At 40.0% G+C, this 21,918-nt stretch overlaps 2 protein-coding genes across 2 annotated transcripts in view; both read left to right on the top strand.

Annotated features, from left to right (window-relative positions):
* Positions 1–20,713, top strand: part of GALNT6 (polypeptide N-acetylgalactosaminyltransferase 6) — a 75,234-nt gene extending 54,521 nt beyond the window's left edge. The window contains exons 6-11 of the mRNA XM_083352480.1: positions 6,929–7,046; positions 10,429–10,629; positions 11,173–11,304; positions 11,878–11,979; positions 16,261–16,413; positions 18,494–20,713. Coding sequence (XP_083208606.1) covers positions 6,929–7,046; positions 10,429–10,629; positions 11,173–11,304; positions 11,878–11,979; positions 16,261–16,413; positions 18,494–18,607 — 820 coding nt within the window. The 3' untranslated portion in view covers positions 18,608–20,713. The remainder of the gene's footprint in view (positions 1–6,928; positions 7,047–10,428; positions 10,630–11,172; positions 11,305–11,877; positions 11,980–16,260; positions 16,414–18,493) is intronic.
* Positions 1–21,918, top strand: part of LOC310634265 (aquaporin-5-like) — a 381,927-nt gene that overhangs the window by 279,036 nt on the left and 80,973 nt on the right. The gene's annotated exons all lie outside the window — the stretch shown is intronic.

Genomic DNA, 21,918 nt, shown 5'->3' with positions numbered 1-21,918 from the left:
ATTAGTCTCCTTAGTACATTGAGCTGATCGAATTCACTCTAGCCTTATTTCCAGTAATTTTGGAGAAAAGAAAAAAAAAGTTCCATGCCTGTTTTTGGTACGATTCCATGAACCTACCAGTTCTGTTTGTTGAGTAATGGATTCTCTTCTGCTCTCCGGTGCCTGGAGAATATATCCATATTTGAGCAGCAGGACTTTGCTTTTGAGTTTGGTTTACTTTAAATATTTTATGTCAAAACACTTATCTCTGCAAGCGTACTGAGCATAGTTTGTTATCTTTCATCTTTTCATCTGTAGGCTGTAGTTAAACAGCACTTATTCTGTTTGACTTTCACGTGCTTGTAAAAATCGCTTTATGGAACTGATACTGGGGTCAAATCCTTTAAATTGTAGTTTAAAATCTAGACGTGTTCCAAAAATCTTTCCATGTAATGCATGCATATGTATGTATGTATGTATGTATGTATGTATTTCTTGAGTGTTTACACACATACATACATACATACATACACACATACATAATTTTTAAGGCTTGTTTAGAAACCTTATAGTTATGTATGTACCCCCAGCAATACAGGTAGTCCTCAACATATGACCTCAATTGAGCCCAAACTTTTTGTTGCTAAGTGAGACAATTGTAAAGTGTCAATTGCCCCATTGACAACCACTGTTGCCACAGCTGTTAAGTAAACCACTGCAGTTGTTAAAATTAGTAACACAGTTGATAAATGAATCTGGCTTCCCCATTGACTTTGCTTGTCAGAAGGTCACAAAAGGGGACTGTGTGATCCCACAACACTGCAACCGTCATAAATATGAATCAGTTGCCAAGCATCTGAATTTTGATCACGTCACCATGGGGACGCTGCAAGGGTCATAAGTCTGAGAAAAGATCACAAGTCCTTTTTTTCAGTGCAATTGTAACTTTGAATGGTCACTAAATGGAACTGTCGTAGGTCGAGTACTACCTGTACAGGTAGTACTCGACTTAACGACCATTGATTTACTGACCGTTCAAAGTTACCACAGCACGGAAAAAAGGGACTTATGACTGCTTTTCACATTTACAGCTATTGTAGTATCCCCATGGTCACACGATCAAAATTTGGACACTTGGCAATTGGCATGTTGCAGTTTCCCAGGGCCATGTCACCACCTTCTGACGAGCAAAGTCAAGGGGAAGCCAGATTCACTTAACAACCACATTTAACAATGAATGGCAAGAAAGGACGTAAAATGGCGCAAAGCTCACTTAACAACTGTCTTGCTTAGCAACAAAATTTGGGGCTCAATTGTGATCATAAGTCGAGGACTACCTGTAATTCCTGTTGGGACTGCATAGATCAGGGGTCCCCAATCCCCGGTCCATGGACCAGTACCGGGCCACAGCATGCCAGCAACTGGTCCATGTTCTACACCAGCTGCAGTTTCCAAATACTGTTCAAGGGCAACTCCAGGTAGAGCACATTATAATAGTCCACTCTGGAAGTGACTAGGGCAGTGATGGCAAACCTTTTAGAGACCGAGTGCCCAAACCGCAACCCAAGACCCACTTATTTATTGCAAAGTGCCCGGGGTGCATCAGCATTGTGGTGCCGTCGGGGCGGGGGGGGGGGGGGCAGGGAGGCACCTCTGAGTGCCGCCTCTGGCACACAAAAACCAGGGGCACAAAAATGGGCCACCGTGCTACAAGGCACAAATACGGCCACGGCAGCACTGCGGGGTACAGATATAAGGCACTACACCATGCAAGAATGAGGCAGGACTAGTGAGTATCATGCAGGCATTAGCCCTGTCCCATTTGCAGCACCTGCATGCTCACGGCCCCATCCACACACGCACACATGTAAAATGCTTCCCCCTCCCTTTTCTTCCAGTCCGCCAATCGACAATGGTTGATGACCTCTGCTCTACTTGAGCTAGCTAGTCGGCCACTTCGCCTCCTTTGTGCTGGGCAGGGCTCCTGCTCCGGGCGGTGGTGGCGGCCTGATAGACCTGCTGCTGGCAGCAGCGCATGTGCCAACAGAGAGGGCTCTGTGTGCCGCCTCTGGCACGCGTGCCATAGGTTCGCCACCGCTGGACTAGGGTGTGAGTGACTGTGAGCCAATATAACAGAAAGATGGGTATTTTCCTTGGAGTATACTATTTACACTATTTACTATTACGATAGTCTGGTACATATAATAAGATGGATGATACAGAATAGTCATTTTTTCTCTGTGCTTCATCTTTTGTGTTTCACACTGATCCCACTGATCTCTAATCTGCCACTGGGATTGGCACAAATGTATTTTGTTCCTAAGCATTTTTTGGTGCACCTGATACTTAAATACTCCTGGCCACAATCTAGCATTGAACTGTGTGCACATGATTCCAAGTACCGGTAGGCTTAAGGATGACTAAATTTGAATGAGACTGTGGGCTCTTTGAATTTTCCTCCCTGCCCACATCATCTTTAGACTATTGAGAAGGAAGGAAGGGATTTTATTTTTAAACAGAAATAATGCCTAAGTGGGATGCTCCTTTTTTTAAGGTGTTAATCTCATCCTTCAGTAGGAAAATTGAAATTCCTCTTCATTGGAGGTTCTCCTGACATTTTGTGAAGCAGCAATATAATTCTTGTTTTGCTCTAGTTATGGGTGAACTGGTTCCAGATTTCTCCAGCCCGATTGATGATTGAAACTGATGCCATCATATTTACTGTTCTATCAGCTGTTGAGTTTTATCTAATCAGTTCATGGAGCACTTTATTATGGCTCTCCAGGATTTCAATATTTCGTAAGACATAGGAGTGCGTGTAAACTGCATACTGTACTGCTGCTGAGTTTGTTATTTTATTTTATTTTAATTTTATTTTTCCAAATGCAGAATGTCTAATAATGAATTTGCGTATTTGAACCAGAACTGAATTTTGAAACATGTAGAAGCAGCCAACTACTTATGCAGCAACTCTCATGAAGCACAATGCTGGAAACGTTTAGAGTCAGTCTCAATATTAATGACACAAATATTACTGCTACATAGTTAAAAGATAATATCTGCTCTTGCAAAGGAATTTTAAAAGCTATACCTCTGTCTTGCAAGATGCTAGAAATTCCTAATGGAGAATATTCACCACCTTTCATTTTTAGAATCTCTTACAGTTAATTAAATTAGGAATTTTTTAAAAAATGTGGTATTAATAGCCTTCTAAGACTGCTTCTGCACTCCCCCATACCACAACATCGGAAAAATAAGAATTGATTTATCTCCCAAATGTCATTGGGTATAGTACAAGGTTTATAAGCTGTCTGCGAGTCTCACAGTTCCTTGAGAGACAATTACAGGACCTTCCCCCCCCCCCCCGCTGAATCAAAGCAGGATAATAAGGGCTGTGACATGAAAAAACCAAGGTTTATTCATTCCTCTTTCAAACTCTGCCAGCCCCTTGTCTCTCTTGGCAGTGGACAACTGAAGAGTCATTAAGGTAACTAGCCTCTCCACTTCTTAAAGCTTGAAATGACCTTGAAATTCATGATGCCAGCCATTTGATACCGGCTTGGCCTTCCTCGCTTCCAAGAGAGAGAGAGAAAATCCTGTTCCTTTGGCCTCAAGTACAGCTCTTCTTTGTGCAGAGGTCAAACAGGAGGCTGTTCTGTCTCAATGAAAGAGGCACAGAGATTCCTTTTTTTGTTATTGCTTATGGAGAGAGAAAGAGAGAGAGAAAGACATGGGCAACTTGGCTTTTCAGCAGCTCCTAATCTCTGCAACAGAGGGCTGGTTTCAGAGGAAACTTTGCTGGAGCTAATTTTTGGTGTCAGCCTCAGCTTTTCTTTTCCTTAAAACAAATGAACATACAAAGAAGGACAAATGATAAATAATAATGAAAGTAGTGGAATTGGAAAAATTCTTTCTCCAAATATTCTTAATTTTTTGGGGGGTTGTATTTATTTAGGATAGCTAAACCCCCAAAACACATCCTAGATCTGACCAACCACTGCCTATCTAACACATACTTCATCTACAATGGACAAAGATACAAACAAATGGAAGGAGCACCCATGGGATCACCCCTTTCACCTGTCATCGCAAACCTCTACATGGAACACTTTGAAACCCTCGCTCTAGAAAAATCCAACCACAAACCCAAACTCTGGCTCAGATACATAGATGACACCTTCGTAATCTGGCCACACGGCAAAGAAAAACTGGATGATTTCCTCACACACCTCAATAGCCTACACCCCAAAATACAATTCACCATGGAAACAGAAGCTAACAATCAACTTCCCTTCCTTGATGTCTTAGTCTACAAGAAATCCAACGGCTCCCTAGGACACACTATCTACCATAAAAAACACACACAAACCGCTATCTGAACGTACTCTCACACCACCACCCAGCACAGATCAACTCCGTAGCCAAGACACTCATCTCCAGAACAAAACACCTAGCTGACGAACAACACCAAAAAACCGAACTACACACTCTCACTAATGTACTAACAGCCAATGGATTCCAAAGAAACATGATTACCAACTTAATCCGAAGAGAGACACCCACAAAAACCCAAGACAGAGAACAAGAAAATGGCAAAGCCCTCCTCCCATACTTAAAAGGGACCACAGACAGAATCAGCAAGGTCCTCCAAAAACACAACATCAAAACAGCATTCTACACAGACAGAAAAATATCCACCATCCTAAGAAACCCCAAGGACATAATTGGTTTAGAAAACCAAGGAGTATACGAAATCCCATGCACCACCTGCCCCACCACATACATCGGACAGACCAACAGAAGAATAAGTGCACGCATTGAAGAGCACAAAAACTCGCTCAGAAAAGGAGAACAAACTTCATCCCTGGTCCAACACTTTGAAGCCACGGGACATGAAATTGATTTTTTAAAAAAACCAAAACTATCGCCAAAATTGAACATTTTAACAACAGAATAATCAGAGAAGCCATTGAGATAGAAAAACGCCCCCACAGCATAAACAAACGAGATGATACCTCTCGCCTACCAACCATTTGGAAACCCGCCTTGATTGACAGACGAGTCCCAACCACCAAGGATAGACCCAAACTCATGATAACACCACATGACATCACCACCTCACAACCATTCAAAAAGCAAATCCGAACCCACAATGATAACGAGGCACAACCACAAAACAGAAACCTAACTACAGCTGCAACATCAGCCACTTTAAACCCCTCCAAACCACACAATAAGCAAACTGACACCCACTATAAAAACATGGCACCACCACAAACACGAAGCCAAACAAAAGCAGCACAACTCACCAGCTCAGGTCTAAGGCTGGCAGCTGAGACCAGCCCATCCACTCAAAGCACACCCCCACCCAATCAGAACACACCCACCATTCAAAACACACTCCCACCCAATCAGAAAACACTTACTCCCCCACCCAATCAGAGCACACCTCCACCCACAGAACACACCCCCTCTGGCAGTTTAAAAAAGAGGAACAAACAGCCACATGCTTCTCCCAGAAGAAAAAAGCAGAAGCCACCAGCCTGATGATGACGGATGGGATTCCGTCGAAACGTCGCCCCTACACCTTTAGTTCTACGCGGGAAAAAACCCGAATAACCAAAGATCCACATATGAACACCCGCGAAAACCTCAGAAAACAAATATATGTATGTATGTATGTATGTATGTATGTATGTATTTATATGTATTTATATGTATTTATATGTATTTATATGTATTTATATATATGTATGTATATGTATGTATATATATATATATATATATATATATATATATATATATATATATATATATATATATATATATATATATATATATATAAAATTGCTTTTTGTCAATACAATAATTTATGTTGAATAAAAATTTTACAAGCATCAGTTTGGTTTGGGGATTTTTTTTAAAAAAAGGAGTGTGAGAGAAAGTGTTACTTTGCCCACTCCAACACAATATGGTTTGTTTGTTCCTTTAAATGAAGGGTTACCATTCAGATAGGTGTGAATTGCGATTCTTGACTTTTTGGGTAACTGAATCAGGAAATTGTGGGTACTGTTTGGGGAGGGTATGTGTTTAGTTTAATGCTTTTATTTTGTTTCTTAAAATGCCATTTTTATGCTTCCTTTTATACCAAAGATGCTTTCCATGTAATTCCGAAAAACTAAGTTTTTTATGATACTTGATAGAGGACTAGAAACTACGCAGAGGTTCAGCTTTTTGGACAAAGTGGAAAAAATATTAAAATATCATTTACATGTTTTGAATATTAAAATATTCCAGCCATCCTCACATCTTTTGCCATATCTGTTTTCCAAAAAAACAAAACAAAACAAACTCTGAAATGGAGTACTGTAGTAAAAGCCTTAGATCACTTCTCAAAGGTTGCTTCAGTACAAGGCTATTTGAAAGTTGCCTTTGATATAGTGCTGAGAAAGCCTTGCCTTCCAATTTATGTAATCTACTTTGATCAAGGCTTCTCTGGACGTTACGCTAAATGGAGACACTAGAAATTCAACAATATCTGGAGTGCCACACAATACATTCCCTACTCTAGCCATTGTAACAATAGCATTTAGCACTTATGTACCACTTCATAGTGCTTTACAGCCCTCTCTAAGCAGTTTACAGACTCAGCATAATGCCCCCAACAATCTGGGTCCTCATTTTATTTACCGACCTTGGCAGGATGGAAGGATGGGTCAACCTTGAGCCGGTCAGAATCAAACTGTTGGCAGTGAACAGAGTCAGCCTGCAGTACTACATTCTAACCACTCCGTCACCACTGTGCAGCTTGTAGCCCAGTTTGAGCTTTCCTTGACATTTCACTTAAGAGTTTCGGAGAGAATGAAGACTGATTTCAGTTTTTTCCATTCAGTAAATAATTTGCTTATCGGTGTTTTCATAATATTCCTATGCTTCTTCCTTTTTGCAGGACTCCTACATTTGCCGGCGGTCTCTTTGCGATTTCAAAGTCCTATTTTGAACATATTGGTTCCTATGATGATCAGATGGAAATCTGGGGAGGGGAAAATGTGGAGATGTCTTTTCGGGTAAGTAGGAAAGCTATAAAATATTCCCTGGTAGTGGAGTATGAATATCTAGATATAACTTTTTTTTAAAAAAGGGGGGGCGGGGTTACCAGTTCTCTGAAAAAGCTATCTTTAGAGAGTAAATGAGAGGTAATTGATTTATCATTGCCTGATATCAGTAATGGTGAACCTTTTGGATTCCACCTGTCAAAAATTTGGAAAATGCCTAACTTGACTCTGCTGGGATGTCACACACTTTGCATCCCCTGAACAAAAAAGAAACAATTCTTTACATATTCATTTTTTTAAAAAAAATAACAGTGCAATCATGGGTGGTGCTATGTGTTGTATAACATAGACATCATATATTATAATGTCAAATAATGACAAAAATGTAATATGAGTAAAACTCATTTTCAGAAAGTCTGGAGGCTGTGAAAGGACACCTCATTCTTGCACAGCCTCTGAATATTGCTTGAGAACAGAGCATGCTTTTCAGACATTTTTGGGTGTTGACGAACACTAGCGTGTCACCCAAAACATCATGGCATGTCACATTTGAACAGGTATCATAGGTTCACCATCATTGTCTGATGTGCTGGTTCAGGATTTTGGAGTTAGGTTTGTCAGTGTACTTTCTCCATGAGAGAACTAGGTTGCATATATATCTTGAAAAATATGAAAATTTCAGAGTGAAAATCTATAAACTAATTAAAAGGCCAATATACAGCACCACCACTCACGCAAACAGGGCACAAATGGAGCGTCGTTCATGAGTGGAAAGCGCTTGTGCTTGCGTGCAAAGCTCCATTCACACGAACAGATGGTACTCGCGTGCAAAGCTCACACCAATGGAGCTGTATGTGTACATGTGCACCTGACACACACACACACATCCACACGCACACGCACACACGCCTTGGGCCGGGCCACCAAGGTGGAAAGGTTGGGGACTGCTGCTTTAAATGAACCGACAAAGTTGTTGTCATGTTTCTTCACATAAGGATTATTTTTATTTCTGCTCTGTTACGATTTTGGTTGTATTTACAACCTAATACTTAAAAGCGATGAATATGCTGTAAAGTAGTAGCAGTATCATGTAACCTAACAGTGCATAGAATTTGTCACAATAAATTTAAAAATCAGGATAAATCAACATGGGATTGATTACATAGATCTTGTGCACAATATCCTAGCTCTGTGCTTTCAAAATGGAATGGTGTTAATGTGACACTAGTAGCAATAGTAGCAGAAGAAAGTAATAATAAAGAAAACAGTAAAAAAGAAAGTAAAGGGAAGAAAATAGAAGTAGTAAAGAAAGCCATAAAAAGAAAGTAAAGAAAGCAGAAGTAGTAAACAAAGTAGTAATTTTTTTAAAAAAAAATGGCTCTGTTGCTATGGAAACAAAACAGGAGGCTGACCAACTATTTCTTTGTATTTGGATTTGCAGTACCGGCTGTCCATCTGGGAGTAAAACTTTCATTTGCTGTCCAATCCAGGGACAGTGATTACCGTGCAGGTGCATAGATGCCATAGCATTGGTTCTTAAACTGTTTGGCCCAATTACCCCTTTTCCTGCTTTCAAATCATTACCCACACACAACCCCCCCCACACACACATCCTGCTGTTTTACACAAGAATCTTGACATCAGCAGTCCCAAATTGGATCCTCAGATTAGAAACAAACAATTACAAATGGTTCCATTACCCCCAGGATCCTCCACAATTACTCCCAGTTTTAAGAGCAGTGTTCTATCAACTGATATTGAAGATACAATGAATTATAATTTGTTTCTCTAAGTATGCATTTGATTATAATGAAGAAGAAATAAAACTAAGGATGTACAGAAGTTTTTTTATTAATATATATTTTGCAGTGCAGATGTTTAAGCGGATGCTTTGTCGGTAACTTTGTTGGTAACTGCACATTTTTTAAAAAAAATGTTAAAAGCAAGATATAAAATGGTGTGGAGTGCCACCTTGTGGCAAAAAAGAATATGAGACGCAGGAATACTGGTGGGGGGGGTTAAAGTGAGGTTAAGAACCTCTGGTTCTGTGTTGCAATTTCCTGTAGCTACGTGAAAACAAATGTAAGTTTTTCTCCCTTCAATAGGTACCTTTAAAATGGGAGAGTTCTCTCAGATGAAATGAAAATACAGAAGCCTTTTGTTTAGCTTTTGTCTAACTAAAGTCAGGCATAATGTTAAATTCAAGGTCACCTTCCGTCCAGGAGGTGAATGCAAATGTTTGTGTGTGCTTTCTGCTTTACTTTTGCTCTGACGATACATTTTCTCACCCAGCATTAAAAATATGATTATTAAAAATAATAAGACAAAAATCAATCCTAGCAATGAACATGTTTTGCAAGACTAAGGTTGGGCAGATGTATAGGCTCAGTTTTTCAGCCAAAGAGAGGACCAGAATCCTTAAAGTATGAATGTAAATCCCAAGCCACAAACATATGCTTGCCTCCCAAGCCTGGCTTGTGGCCTTGCTAAAAATTGCTACCAAGTTGTTTTGAACATGTCAGAGGTGAAATTATTTATTACACGTTTCGTGTATTCCTTAATTCATAAACGTATTACAAATTAAATTAGATAAAGTTAGATTTCTCTCCTGGTCCTCAGTTGGCTAAGAATAGTTCCCAGATGGAGAAGATTACATGTTTTGTTTATCAACATAGTACTACTTATCCAATCGAGTTGCAGGTTGAGTAAATCTTTAACTAAAGCTATACCCCTCCCAGATTAAGATTCTTTGGAGAGAGGTCCGTTCTGGGTTGAACCAGTCCCAGGTTTTGGTCAGAGGAGATTTAGAGGGTTGCACTTCCTCAGACTTGAATGCTGTTGATCTTGGGAGCTCCTTGGTTTTCAGGGGCAGGACTCCAGTTTACCTTTTAAAAGGACTGTCTCTTTTAAAGCAGGGGGGGGAACTGGTATCAGACTTGAAAGATATAGAACAGGGGTGGGCAACCTTGGCTCTTTTATGACTCATGGACTTCAACTCCCAGAATTCCTGAGCCAGCATGGCTCAGCATGGAAACCTCTCCCTTTCCCCTCAGCATGGCTGGCTCAGGAATTCTGGGAGTTGAAGTCCACGAGTCATAAAAAAGAGCCAAGGTTGCCTACCCCTGGCCTAGACCTTTTCTCCTGAAGATACTGCCTGCAAGCACAAGGCCGCCACCTCATCCTCCTAAGAAAAAGCTCCTTCTGCTACTTGATGGCAGCCTCTCTCTTGAAGGGGCTTGCTTCTAGGCGGCTGGAATCTGATCCCGGTTCCCGGTTCCTGTTTTAAAAAGAAAAGGCGTGTGAATTTTACATCTTATTTCCTTTGCCTGACTCTGACATTCAGTGCATGACTTTGGGGTTTCCTAGTGGTTTGCGTGCTTTCTCTTCCCCTCAGGTCTGGCAGTGTGGAGGCCAGCTGGAAATTATTCCCTGCTCCGTCGTTGGCCATGTATTCCGTTCCAAGAGCCCACACACCTTCCCCAAAGGGACCCAAGTCATTTCTAGGAATCAGGTGCGCTTGGCAGAAGTCTGGATGGATGACTATAAGGAAATCTTCTACAGAAGGAACCAACAGGCCTCCCAGATGTCCAGAGAGGTATGAAGTACTTTCCTTGAGATCTACTTCCCTTAATGTACAAAATCGGTAGGTCTTGTCTTTAAATTCCAAATATTAGGTTTAATGGATTCTATTTCCTCTAAAGAAAGGCGAGATTCTCCAGCTTAGTTGCTGGGAACCTTACCAAAGGAAGAGAATTTTTAGAGTATTTTCCAATTATTATTTCAAAGGCTTAGACACCCTAAGGTGACCTCATTTCTAGAACTGGAGTGACTTGCAAGAGGTTTGGTACAAAAACAGATGAGTTTATAGATTATAAAATCAAGTTGTAGCTTTATCCTTAAGGGCCTCCAGGATCTAATGAAGGAGAGCAACTTGGAAGATCTCAGGGTGAGAAATTTCAATATCTGAAAGTAATCCTAGAAGTCACGTTTTAGCTGGAACTGTCTCAGATTTAATCCATGGATTAAGCAAATCAAAGAAAATAAAGACAGATTAGTTGTTCTAGTAAACAAACAAAATGACCCTTTTGTCTGCTTTCTGTGATTCTTTTTAAACATGCACATGTTGTGGCTTTATTAGAAAACATATGGAGACCTCAGTGAACGACTGCAACTGAAGGAAAAGCTACACTGTAAAAATTTCACTTGGTATCTGCAAACTGTTTATCCTGAGATCTTCATTCCAGACCTAACTCCAGCTTTCTATGGAGCGGTAAGTGAAACTACAACTTATCAAGATAACCTATAGAAATAACAGGCTGTCTGTATGAATAAAATCACTACAGTTATGCGGGCATCTAGAATATCAAGCACACTGTAGTCAAGAGGAAGTGAATATATCAAGAGAATGAAGAAGATCTTAAAGTCTAAAGTTGTTGGAGGATTGCAGCCCAATCTGGGGGACTAAATGAATTTGATATATTCATGGGTGTGGTTGTGTGTGTTATAAATGCACTCTCAAACTGGCTTACAGCTGATTGAAAGACCTAAGGAAACAAATCTGTCTTTATTTGGCTCTGCATTTCCCATTCAAGCTGTTCTTGCCATGACTGAGTATTTGAGTGTTCATAAATATTCTAATTCCTAAAAGGATTTATTGACTCTTGTTAGTGTGAGGTACTTAGAGGCAAATTGAACTCAGAAGGGAGATAAAAGAGTTTATATGTTTAGTAAAAGAATGCAAAATTTAAAAAGCACTCTTGTCCAAGGTGCTTAGCTAAAACTCGAAGGTTTGTATGGGCTCGGTTAATATGCTCCTAATTTTATTAAATCTATTCCACTACAGATTAGAAATGAAGGTGCTCAGCAGTGCCTGGATGTTGGAGAAAACAACCATGGTGGAAAGCCTTTAATTTTGTATCCCTGTCATGGGATGGGAGGCAACCAGGTATGGGCTTCATGAAAATGTACCTCTTATCTCTCTTCCTGCAAACATTGAACCCAGGTTATACCTGTCAAAAAGAGGAAGGAAATAAAGAACCTTTGCTGAAAGTAGAATGGCTGCAGGAACTGAAAGTATTCCATACTTTTATGAAGAAGGTATTAGAACATGGATTAATACTATAACTAGAACACAGAGGAATGAAAAATAGATACAGAGAAGCATAAACTTGAAGTTGCTTGGAAAAGTGTAAAAGGGATTATGCTGCAAAGAGCCATGGAAGCACTGGGAGTTACAGTAATGGGAAATATTAAAATTTATGAGGTAAAAGTTGCTATGAATGACTGACGGTTGTAAAAATGTGGATGAGAAATTATATATCACAAAAAAGATAATTTCTAAGAACAATGACAATAAGCGACAGCTAAGATTAAAAGAGCAGATGAAATACAGACAGGTAGGATGAAAATAAAATTGCTTTAGAAGGGGGCTAAATAATGAATATTCAGAGTAGATAAAATGGCAGCAAAAGGGAAGACATTATTTTGGCTGAGACTGAAGTGAGGGAATGAGTTATTTTAGAGATTTTATTTTTTTAAAAAAATATTAAGTTTTAACTAGAATAATAAAAGGTAATAGAAACTATTATCTTTAGAAAGAGAGAGAGACAGGAACAGAGTGAGAAAAGAAAGTATAAAAAACCCCTCCTCCCCTCAAGAAAGTGAGTTCCCACCATCATCATGGCAAGTATAAACAATATGTCTAGTCTAAGAGAAGGACGAGGAGGGACATGATAGCAGTGTTCCAATATCTCAGGGGCTGCCACAAAGAAGAAGGAGTCAAGCTATTCTCCAAAGCACCTGAAGGCAGGACAAGAAGCAATGGATGGAAACTAACCAAGGAGGGAAGCAACCTAGAACTGAGGAGAAACTTCCTGACAGTTAGAACAATTTACCAGTGGAACAACCTGCCTCCAGAGGTGGTGAATGCTCCAACACTGGAAGTTTTTAAGAAGAGACTGGACAGTCATTTGCCTGAAATGGTATAGGGTTTCCAGCCTGAGCAGGGGGTTGGACTAGATGACCTCCAAGGTCCCTTCCAAATTCTTCTTCCTCCTCCTCCTCCTCTTCTTCTTCTTCTTCTTCTTCTTATTATTATTATTATTATTATTATTATTATTATTATTATTATTATTATTATTATTTCATGATCTCTTCACCTCCTCTTAGCTAACAAATATAAAACCTTTCATCCCATAACCTATCTCTTAACAATAGGCAAATCAATAAGTAATGTCTTCTTCAAACCTATTGCCAGTAAAAGATCTAAACAAATATCTGGGATTTTAACATTAATATACGTAAAACTCAACATTCCATATCTCATCCATAAGAAAATCCCATTTAAAGTTATAAAATGGTCCCAATATCATAATGTAAACAAAATAACCCAAATTTAACATGACAAAAAGAGACCATTTCTCCTTTATAAATTGATATATGCAAAACTCAATATTCCATCTCTCATCCATAAGAAAATCCCATTTAAAGTTATAAAATGGTCCAAATATCATAATGTAAACAAAGTAACCCAAATTTAACATGACAAAAAAGAGACCATTCTCTTTTATAAGACAAGCTCCCATACACAATTTTATCAACTTATCGTGTTCAACTAAACATTCCATATCTCCACTTTAAACTATAAACACACCCACATTTCAAAATAAAGTAATCCCGTTATCCTAATATAAACCAAAAGACTATAATGTAACAATGAGAAATAATTTTCCTTTAAAAAGACAAGTCCTCCAAACTTCCTTAGTTTAAATTGAAAAATAACACCAGTTAAATGCAAATCTAGTTTATGTAGTATAAAGTTAGTATTACATAAAGTAAGTATAGGAAAAAGCTTTTACAACATATTACAGTAAATGTAAGCAAATCCAGTATAACACATTTTTCCAATTAAATTATCAATAAATCCAGAAAGACCCTCCCAAAATGACATATCTCATTTTATCCCTGGTTGAATAAAACAGCTTTGTACTTTTGTACACAGTCTTTCTCTGTAATCCATTCAGATGGCTGTTGATCGACATTGCAAATTTCTTTATAACTCTCTGTTTTATAAATACCACAAAAGGAAATTATTCGAACCATTCTCTGGGATTATTTTCATGTCTTTCATTTTGAAAACCACATCCAGTTTTTTTCTTTATGTTGTTGTTAGTTGCGAAGTCGTGTCCGACCCATCGCAACCCTATGGACAATGTTCCTCCAGGCCTTCCTGTCCTCTACCATCTTCTGGAGTCCATCTAGGCTCACGCCTACTGCTTCAGTGACTTTTTTTCTTTATATCTGGTGACAAATTCAGAGTTTCATTCGTATTTTCTTCAAATAACTTTTGCTGCATATTTTGTTCTGTAAATGTCTTTGTTTAGGAACAAACCCTTCCCAAGAAGGCACAACATGGATGACATGATTGAATCAAATTCATGATCCAGGTCCCTGTGCACTTCCTTAAAGATGTTCCTAGTTCCCTGGGCCCTAGTTCAATCTCAAAAACATTTTTTCTTTCCCACAAGCATACATTTAAAGACCTTAATATTCAAAGGCCAAGAACTCCAACATTTATCTAACCGTTCTCATTTATTTTTATCTAGTCTCCCACCTCCTCTTTCTTAGGGAAGGTGGTTGAGAAGATGGTCATGATGCAGCTGGAGAGGATCTTGGATGAGACAGATCATCTGGACCCCTTCCAGTCAGGTTTCAGGCCCAGATGCTGGAAAGATATTGTCAGGCTTTTGGATGACCTCTGGCAGGAGCGGGATGGAGGTAGTACATCCATCCTGGTTCTTTTTGACTTCTGGGCAGCCTTTGATACCATTGGATCCTTTTGGATCAGTCTTGGGAGCTGGGGATGGAGGGGGGCACACTTTTGTGCTGGTTCACCTCCTTCCTCCATGACCCGTTCCAATCGGTGCTGTCCAGCCCACAGCTCACAGTAGTCAAGCTGGGAGGGGATCAGGGCATGAGTGATTGACCAAAGGGCCTTCCAATCCAAGCTAAAGTGGAACTGGTGCACCACACGGAGCTGTGCAAAGGCCCCTTTGGTCACAGCTGGCACTTGCCACTTACTCTTTAAGAAGAAGCTTAGCTCAAGAGAATGCCCAGGTAGTGCACCACTCCTGAATGGAGATGTCTTATCCAAGAATTTAGATGAAACACCCTGGTCCATGGGATCCTAATATCCACATCCATTCAGTCTTGGTAGGATTGATTTTGAATCGGTTCCATGCCACCCAGCCCTGCCCAGCTTCTAAATGTTGGCATAAGACCTCAACAAACTCACTGTTGTTTGTAAGAGTAAACCTCTGCCCATATTTTTTTAAAATTAGTGGGAATTTGAAATGTCTGGGAGGCATAAAGTAAGTTGAATGGGTTATTTAAGAAGCTGGTTTGTCCAAGAAGAGAGAGGGTCAAGGATGGATGAACGTAGCCTGAATACAGTAGGAAGTAATCAGTACAAATAGTCCTCAACTTATGACCACAATTGAGCCCAAAATTTCTATTGCTAAGTGAAGACAGCTGTGGAGTGAATTTTACCTCAGTTTACGACTTTTCTTGCCACAGTTGTTAAGTGAACCCCTGGAGCTGTTAAGTTAGTAACACGGTTGTTCAGTGAATCTGGCTTCCTCTATTGACTTTGCTTGTCAGAAGGCCACAAGAAGGGATCCCATGACCCTGGGACACTGCAGCTGTCATAAATATGAGCCGGTTGCCAAGCATCTGAATTTTAGTCATTTGATGCTGTGGGGATGCAGCAGCAGTCATAAGTGTGAAAAATAGTTATCTTTCAGTGCGGAATAGTCATTAAATGAACTGTTGTAAGTTGAGGACTACCTGTGTAAAAGAAATATATGGAGAGGTTTGGTCATATATAGACAAAGGATAATTTAAGTATCTAAAGGAAAAGTAAATGAGCTGAGAGAAAACGGAAAGATGAAAAAATAGTAGTTGAATGAAGTTTATGAGATCCTAAAAGAGAGAGAGAGAGAGAGAGGAGGAGGAGGAGGAGGAGGAAGGAGCCACTCTAAAGAGTGAATGGCAATGTAGGAAATATATGGGGCTGGTGCAATGATTTCTGAAGACAGAAAAGTCTAGAAATGTAATGAACAAAGTTGGTGTACTGAAGTATTAAAATCTCCTTTAGAAAAACATTAAAATTTTGGCTTTGTTTCTAATAGTAAAAGCTTCTTTAAAAGCCTCCCTGTTTTGCTTTTAGTATTTTGAATACACATCCCAGCGAGATCTGCGACACAACATTGGCAAGCAGCTCTGCCTCCGAGCCAAGAAGGGGGCTGTTGAGTTGGGAGACTGTCACTATACAGGGAAACACTCCCGAGTGCCAGAAAATGAAGAATGGGAACTGACACATGTGAGTTTAATCTTTGAAGTTTCAGATAAATATGCTCTTCTTTAACTCATCTCTTTCCAGATCAGCTATTTCTGCCTGCAGCCAGTCTCACATTACTTGCCAGCCAAATATTTCTTATTGTGGCTGGGAACTATACAATTACATAGAATTCATATAAAAGACAGATAGGCAGGCAAGCAGAAACTAGCCAAAGTCCAGAACATAATGCCTTTCCTGGTAAGGAATCTATTAACACATCTGGTTGCTAAAATTGCACTGACAATTAAAAATACAATTTCAGAGTCGGTTTTGAAGGTCCCCATTCGCATTACTGTGAAAAAAACTGAGCTCTTCCTTCAAAAGAAAATCTGAAGCAAAAATAGCATATTGGGGGGGGGGGGGGCTGGTGGTAATAAGAACTTTAGGAAATACCTGAAGCCATCATGACTTCAGTCTCTGCTACAAAAATCATGGCTTTTTCTGCCATGGCACCGGCCTCTGGAACATCATTCTCTCCAAGCTGAGGCTGGCCCCATCCTCAAAATGTGGCTGTGTCAAAAGGCTTAAGGGAAATGAAATTTACTGAGATGGCTACATTGCTTGCAATATTGAAGATGCTTTTTCCTAGTCTTTTTAATAATATTGTTGCTTTTATTATGGTATGTTTGCTTTTTTTAAAAAAAACAAAAACTATCCCACCTTTTGTATGTTCAGATTTTTTTGTATGCCACCCAGAGTCCTATTTGTGAGATGGGCAGATATATAAAAAGTAAGGAGGGAGGGAGGGAGGGAGGGAGGGAGGAAGGAAGGAAGGAAGGAAGGAAGGAAGGAAGGAAGGAAGGAAGGAAGGAAGGAAGGAAGGAAGGATAAAATTAGATTTCTGTCAGATTTCTTTGAGAGTAAAAAAAGCTGGATAAGGGGAAAGGTGAAATTTATATATTTAATTTATATGCTGCCCATCTCACTATCAGGCAACTTTGGGCAAAATGGCAAAAGACATTTGAACAGAAGGAGTCTGCCAAATTTTGATTACTCTAGGCATGCTTATTGATGCAGTGAAGCCAAATTAAATATTTGAAACATGTTTTTTTAAGAAATCCTTAAATCATCTTTGGAATTAATGCCCAATCAACCGTCCTCTTAACCATTCCATGATTTTTTTCTGAAGGGAGAGAGAAACATCAAACATCACCTAGCAGTCAACCAGAAGAGCTGCTCAGTTTTCATTTTGTAGCTGTGGGAGTTAAATGAAGTTTCAAGACCAGATAAATATTTAAGGAGATAGTTCGTGTGTACTTAAATGTTGCTGTAACCCTGTGAATCTCCTCGTCCCTTGTCTTTCTCCAAAGTCCGTAGAAGGCTTTTTCAGAGAAAGACACATTTTCACAGAAGAGGCTGTTTGGTTAAGCCCTCCAGATGTGAACCAGCGTTGGCAGTTCAGATGATGTCATGGAGGATTAAGAAGCGGAAGTCTAACTCCATGTTCAGATATCATGATTTTGTCAGTGCAGAAGCTGAGAGGGATATATTTCCACCCATATCTGCACATAAAAGAATTGCTTTTTCCCTCCCACCTGCAGATGAGAGAAGTTGTCCTCCTTTTGCTACCTACTACACAGGAAGTGGTTTGAGTGTGCTCCAGGTGGTGATATTGACATCAGCAAATGTGACTGTTACTAGCTTTTCTCAAAGGGTAGGGCATAGGTTGACTAAATGGGAGCCCACACTGGAAGATGGTCCGTGTGGAAGCATGGCCAACATGCCCTGTCCTTTTGTGTAGAGCAAGAGTCTTCAAACTTGGCCCTTTTATGACTTCTGGACTTCGACTCCCAGAATTCCTCAGCCAGCGTGCCTGGCTGAGGAATTCTGGGAGTTGAAGTCCACAAGTCATAAATGGGCCAAGTTTAAAGACCCCTGGTGTAGAGCACCTTCTTGGCTTAACAGAACCTCTAGCTTTAGAATTTCCCTCCAAGAAACAAGAGATATTAAAGTTCTGCTCCCAGAATTCCTAGCCACTTTAGCCAGTGGAGTCTTTGATATGTTTTATCTCAACAATATGCTTTTTGCTTTTGTTTTGTGTGTGTGTGTGTGTGTTTTTTAGGATCACCTGCTTAAGAATGTAGCAATTAACTGGTGCTTGTCTGCAAGAGGTGAGCATCCATCCATGGCTCCCTGCAACACTGCAGATGCTCATCAGATTTGGCACTTCAGCTAAAGAGGCCAAGAAAAAGACCCAAGCAGCTCTGGAATGCATCTCCTGTCAAAGCTCTCATTCTTTTGAACTCACTTTTCCAGCAACAGTACATTTCACGAAACAAGAAGGGGAACCAATTTGCTGCATAACCCAAAATTTGCCTGTAACAACACTTTTGTGCCTTTTGTAATAAGAAGGTCAAAACAGCCAACCTTAGTATATCGGTTTACTTGGGCTTTCTGGATAGAAATAATAACAAGCTGGTATGTTTGCTCTTTAGAATACTAGATATATTATCAGTCAAAGTTCCACGATCTGAGGCAAACAATACTGGTGATGTTCGTATGGCTACAGAGAAAAAGTGGCCATTGGCCAGATGAGAACTCAAACATTCCCCTAATTTTTTACGTTGTGAGTATTATAGGAAGTAGTGGTTTGAGGCTCAGTCCTAAGAAATAAATTATCTGTGTATAGTTTAGAGAATAATTGGATGCCAAAGACAATGACTTTAATCTGTTACATAGGAAACATGGCTTCTGAAAATAACTGAGCATTGGAAGAAGAAATCTCCACAGTTCTAATGCTGTCTTAAAGGTCTCTGCCCTGACATGCAGGTGAGCAGCAGGTAAACCTCTGCTTCCAAAGGCTCAGTGCAGCCACCTGCAATTAAAATAGTAACTGCTGGGCCTGCAGTATTGTTGTGCGACTGAAATCCTAGCCCCTTTGCACAGGTTGTGGCCCGTGTTTTACCTCAAGCTTCGGAATTTTTGCCAGCATTGCTGCAGGTAGCAACTGATGATTCTGTGGAAGAATTAAAACTGTGTCTTCTAGCTGTTCAGTCCTCTCCCAACAAATTGAGAAGGAATGCAGTAAGGTTGTGTCATGTCTGAATGGCCCTGTACCTAAGCTTCAGGTGCCTTTTGTCCTCCTAACTCCTACAGTCTAGGCCAGGGGTAGGCAACCTTGGCTCTTTTATGACTTGTGGACTTCAACTCCCAGAATTCCTGAGTCAGCCATGCTGAGGGGAAAGGGAGAGTTTCCAAGCTGAGCCATGCTGGCTCAGGAATTCTGGGAGTTGAAGTCCACAAGTCATAAAAGAGCCAAGGTTGCCTACCCCTGGTCTAGGCCTTCAGAAGGCTGCCACTTGCTTCCATTCTTCAAGACTAAACAGCCCAGCCTGGCTTTCTTAGATTGCAGTGGTGAGATGGTATCTGTCTTGATTTCAGATACATCCATAGCTTTAGCTGTACACTGCAGTGCCGGTAATAAGGAAAGCTGCTAATGTGCCTTAAAAAAACAAAACAAAAACTAGCAGAGCAAGAAGCTGTATCTCATGAGAAACTATCTGCCAAGCTAATTGCTTACTCACATGAGCGATGGGAGTTAAAGTAACTCAAAAACCAAATTTTGGGTGTGTGTGTGTACGTTTGTGTTTGCTTTTTGTTGACAAGAAATACCCACCAGGAAAAGTAAAGTGAGTAAAGTGATCATGGTTACTGCTAATCACAGTGATCTGCTAAACCAAAAAAAAATGCCCCTTATTATTTGTTTGAAATGTTTTAAAGAAAACATTCAGATATACATTTCTTGAATTTCCTCGGATAAGGGGCAGGAGGGAAAGAGTCCTCTCTCTAACTTTCTCATAACTGACAATGGTGGTGATACTTGTAATTTATAAATAATTAGCATTTTCACCTTCAGTGGAATGTATAAGTCGAAAGGGAAACATAAATTCTGGATTTTTGTAAGTACTGGATGTTTTATGAGCACACCAAACTTTTAAATGTTGATTGGTTGACAATACAGATCAAAATCTATCTGTGCACGATTCCATCTTTCCATTTTGTAAGGGACAAGGCTGGTTTCTGTACAATTATTTTAGCATTTTTGAAGAATGGTGACACAGGGAAAGATTTTGAATGCAGAAGCTAACATTAGAGGTTTTGGTTCATTTGCAGGAAAAAAAAATCAGTTGAAACAAAGTCTTGCTCTGGTAATCCTGACTGGAAATAATAAAGCTGATAACTATTTTATGAGAAAATTATTTCTGTGTTGGGTTCGTTTTCTTTTCACTAATTATTCTGCATTTCTTTATAGAGCACACTCCCCTACCCCAGCTCCATTCTGCAGTGACACTATTTCATTTAAAGGAGATTGGCAGTCATACAAGCTATACAAGTAGTTCTCCTGCTTAGGGGGGGGGTGGACTAGAAGATCTCCAAGGTCCCTTCCAGATTCTATTCTATTCTATTCTATTCTATTCTATTCTATTCTATTCTATTCTATTCTATTCTATTCTATTCTATTCTATTCTATTCTATTCTATTCTATTCTATTCTATTCTATTCTATTCTATTCTATTCTATTCTATTGTTTACAACCACAATTGAGCCCAAAATTTATGTTGCTAAGCAAGGCAGTGAGTTTAACCCCATTTTACAATATTTATTGCCACAGTTGTTAACCGAATCACTGCAGTAGTTAGGTGAATCAGGAGGTCATTAAATGAATCTGGCTTCCCCCATTGGCTTTGCTCATCAGAAGCCAGCTGAGAAGGTCACAAGTGGTGGTCACGTGATTCCCCCGGGACAGTTCAGCTGTCATAAAGACATGGCAGTTGCCAAGCGCCCGAGTTTTGATCACATGACCATGGGGATACTGCAAAGTGAAAACTGGCCGTAAGTCACTTTTTCCAGTGCCATTGCAACTTCAAATGATCACTAAATGAATGGTTGTAAATGAAACTGGGCTGGAAGAGCATGTGAGATTTATTTTTTTCCATTGCTTCTTCCAAAATATGTTTCATCCTTTCAGACTGTTCACAAACATGGTTCACAGGTGAATCATTTATATCCCTACATCACGCATAGAGTCAATAGTTCCCATCTAGTGGAATCAACATATTTTGGTTACTTTTAATATTGGTCAGATTAAACTTTGTATTGACTAGTTCTCCCTGAAATCCTCTACTCGCATCTCTTACTTTGTTCACTTTCACAGGCTTCGTCTCAATCCCGCCAAGACTGAGTGGCTGTGCATATCGGCATATCGGGTCAACCAGACTATTCCATCTCTAACGATGGGGGGTGAGGTGTTACCCCCCCCGTTGATAGGGCTCGCAACTTGGGCGTCCTCCTGGATTCACGACTCAATTTTGAAGACCATATAGGAGCCGTGACCAGGGGGGCTTTTGCCCAGGTTCGCCTGGTGCGCCAGTTGCGACCCTATCTGGACCGAGATGCCCTACGCACAGTCACTCATGTGCTCATGACCTCCCATCTAGACTACTGCAACGCTGTCTACATGGGGCTGCCCTTGAGGACCACTCGGAG

Source organism: Vipera ursinii (genome assembly GCF_947247035.1).
Source record: "Vipera ursinii genome assembly, chromosome: 2".
In the NCBI taxonomy this organism is placed as follows: Eukaryota; Metazoa; Chordata; class Lepidosauria; order Squamata; family Viperidae; genus Vipera; species Vipera ursinii.
This window is presented reverse-complemented; position numbering and strand designations above follow the sequence as displayed.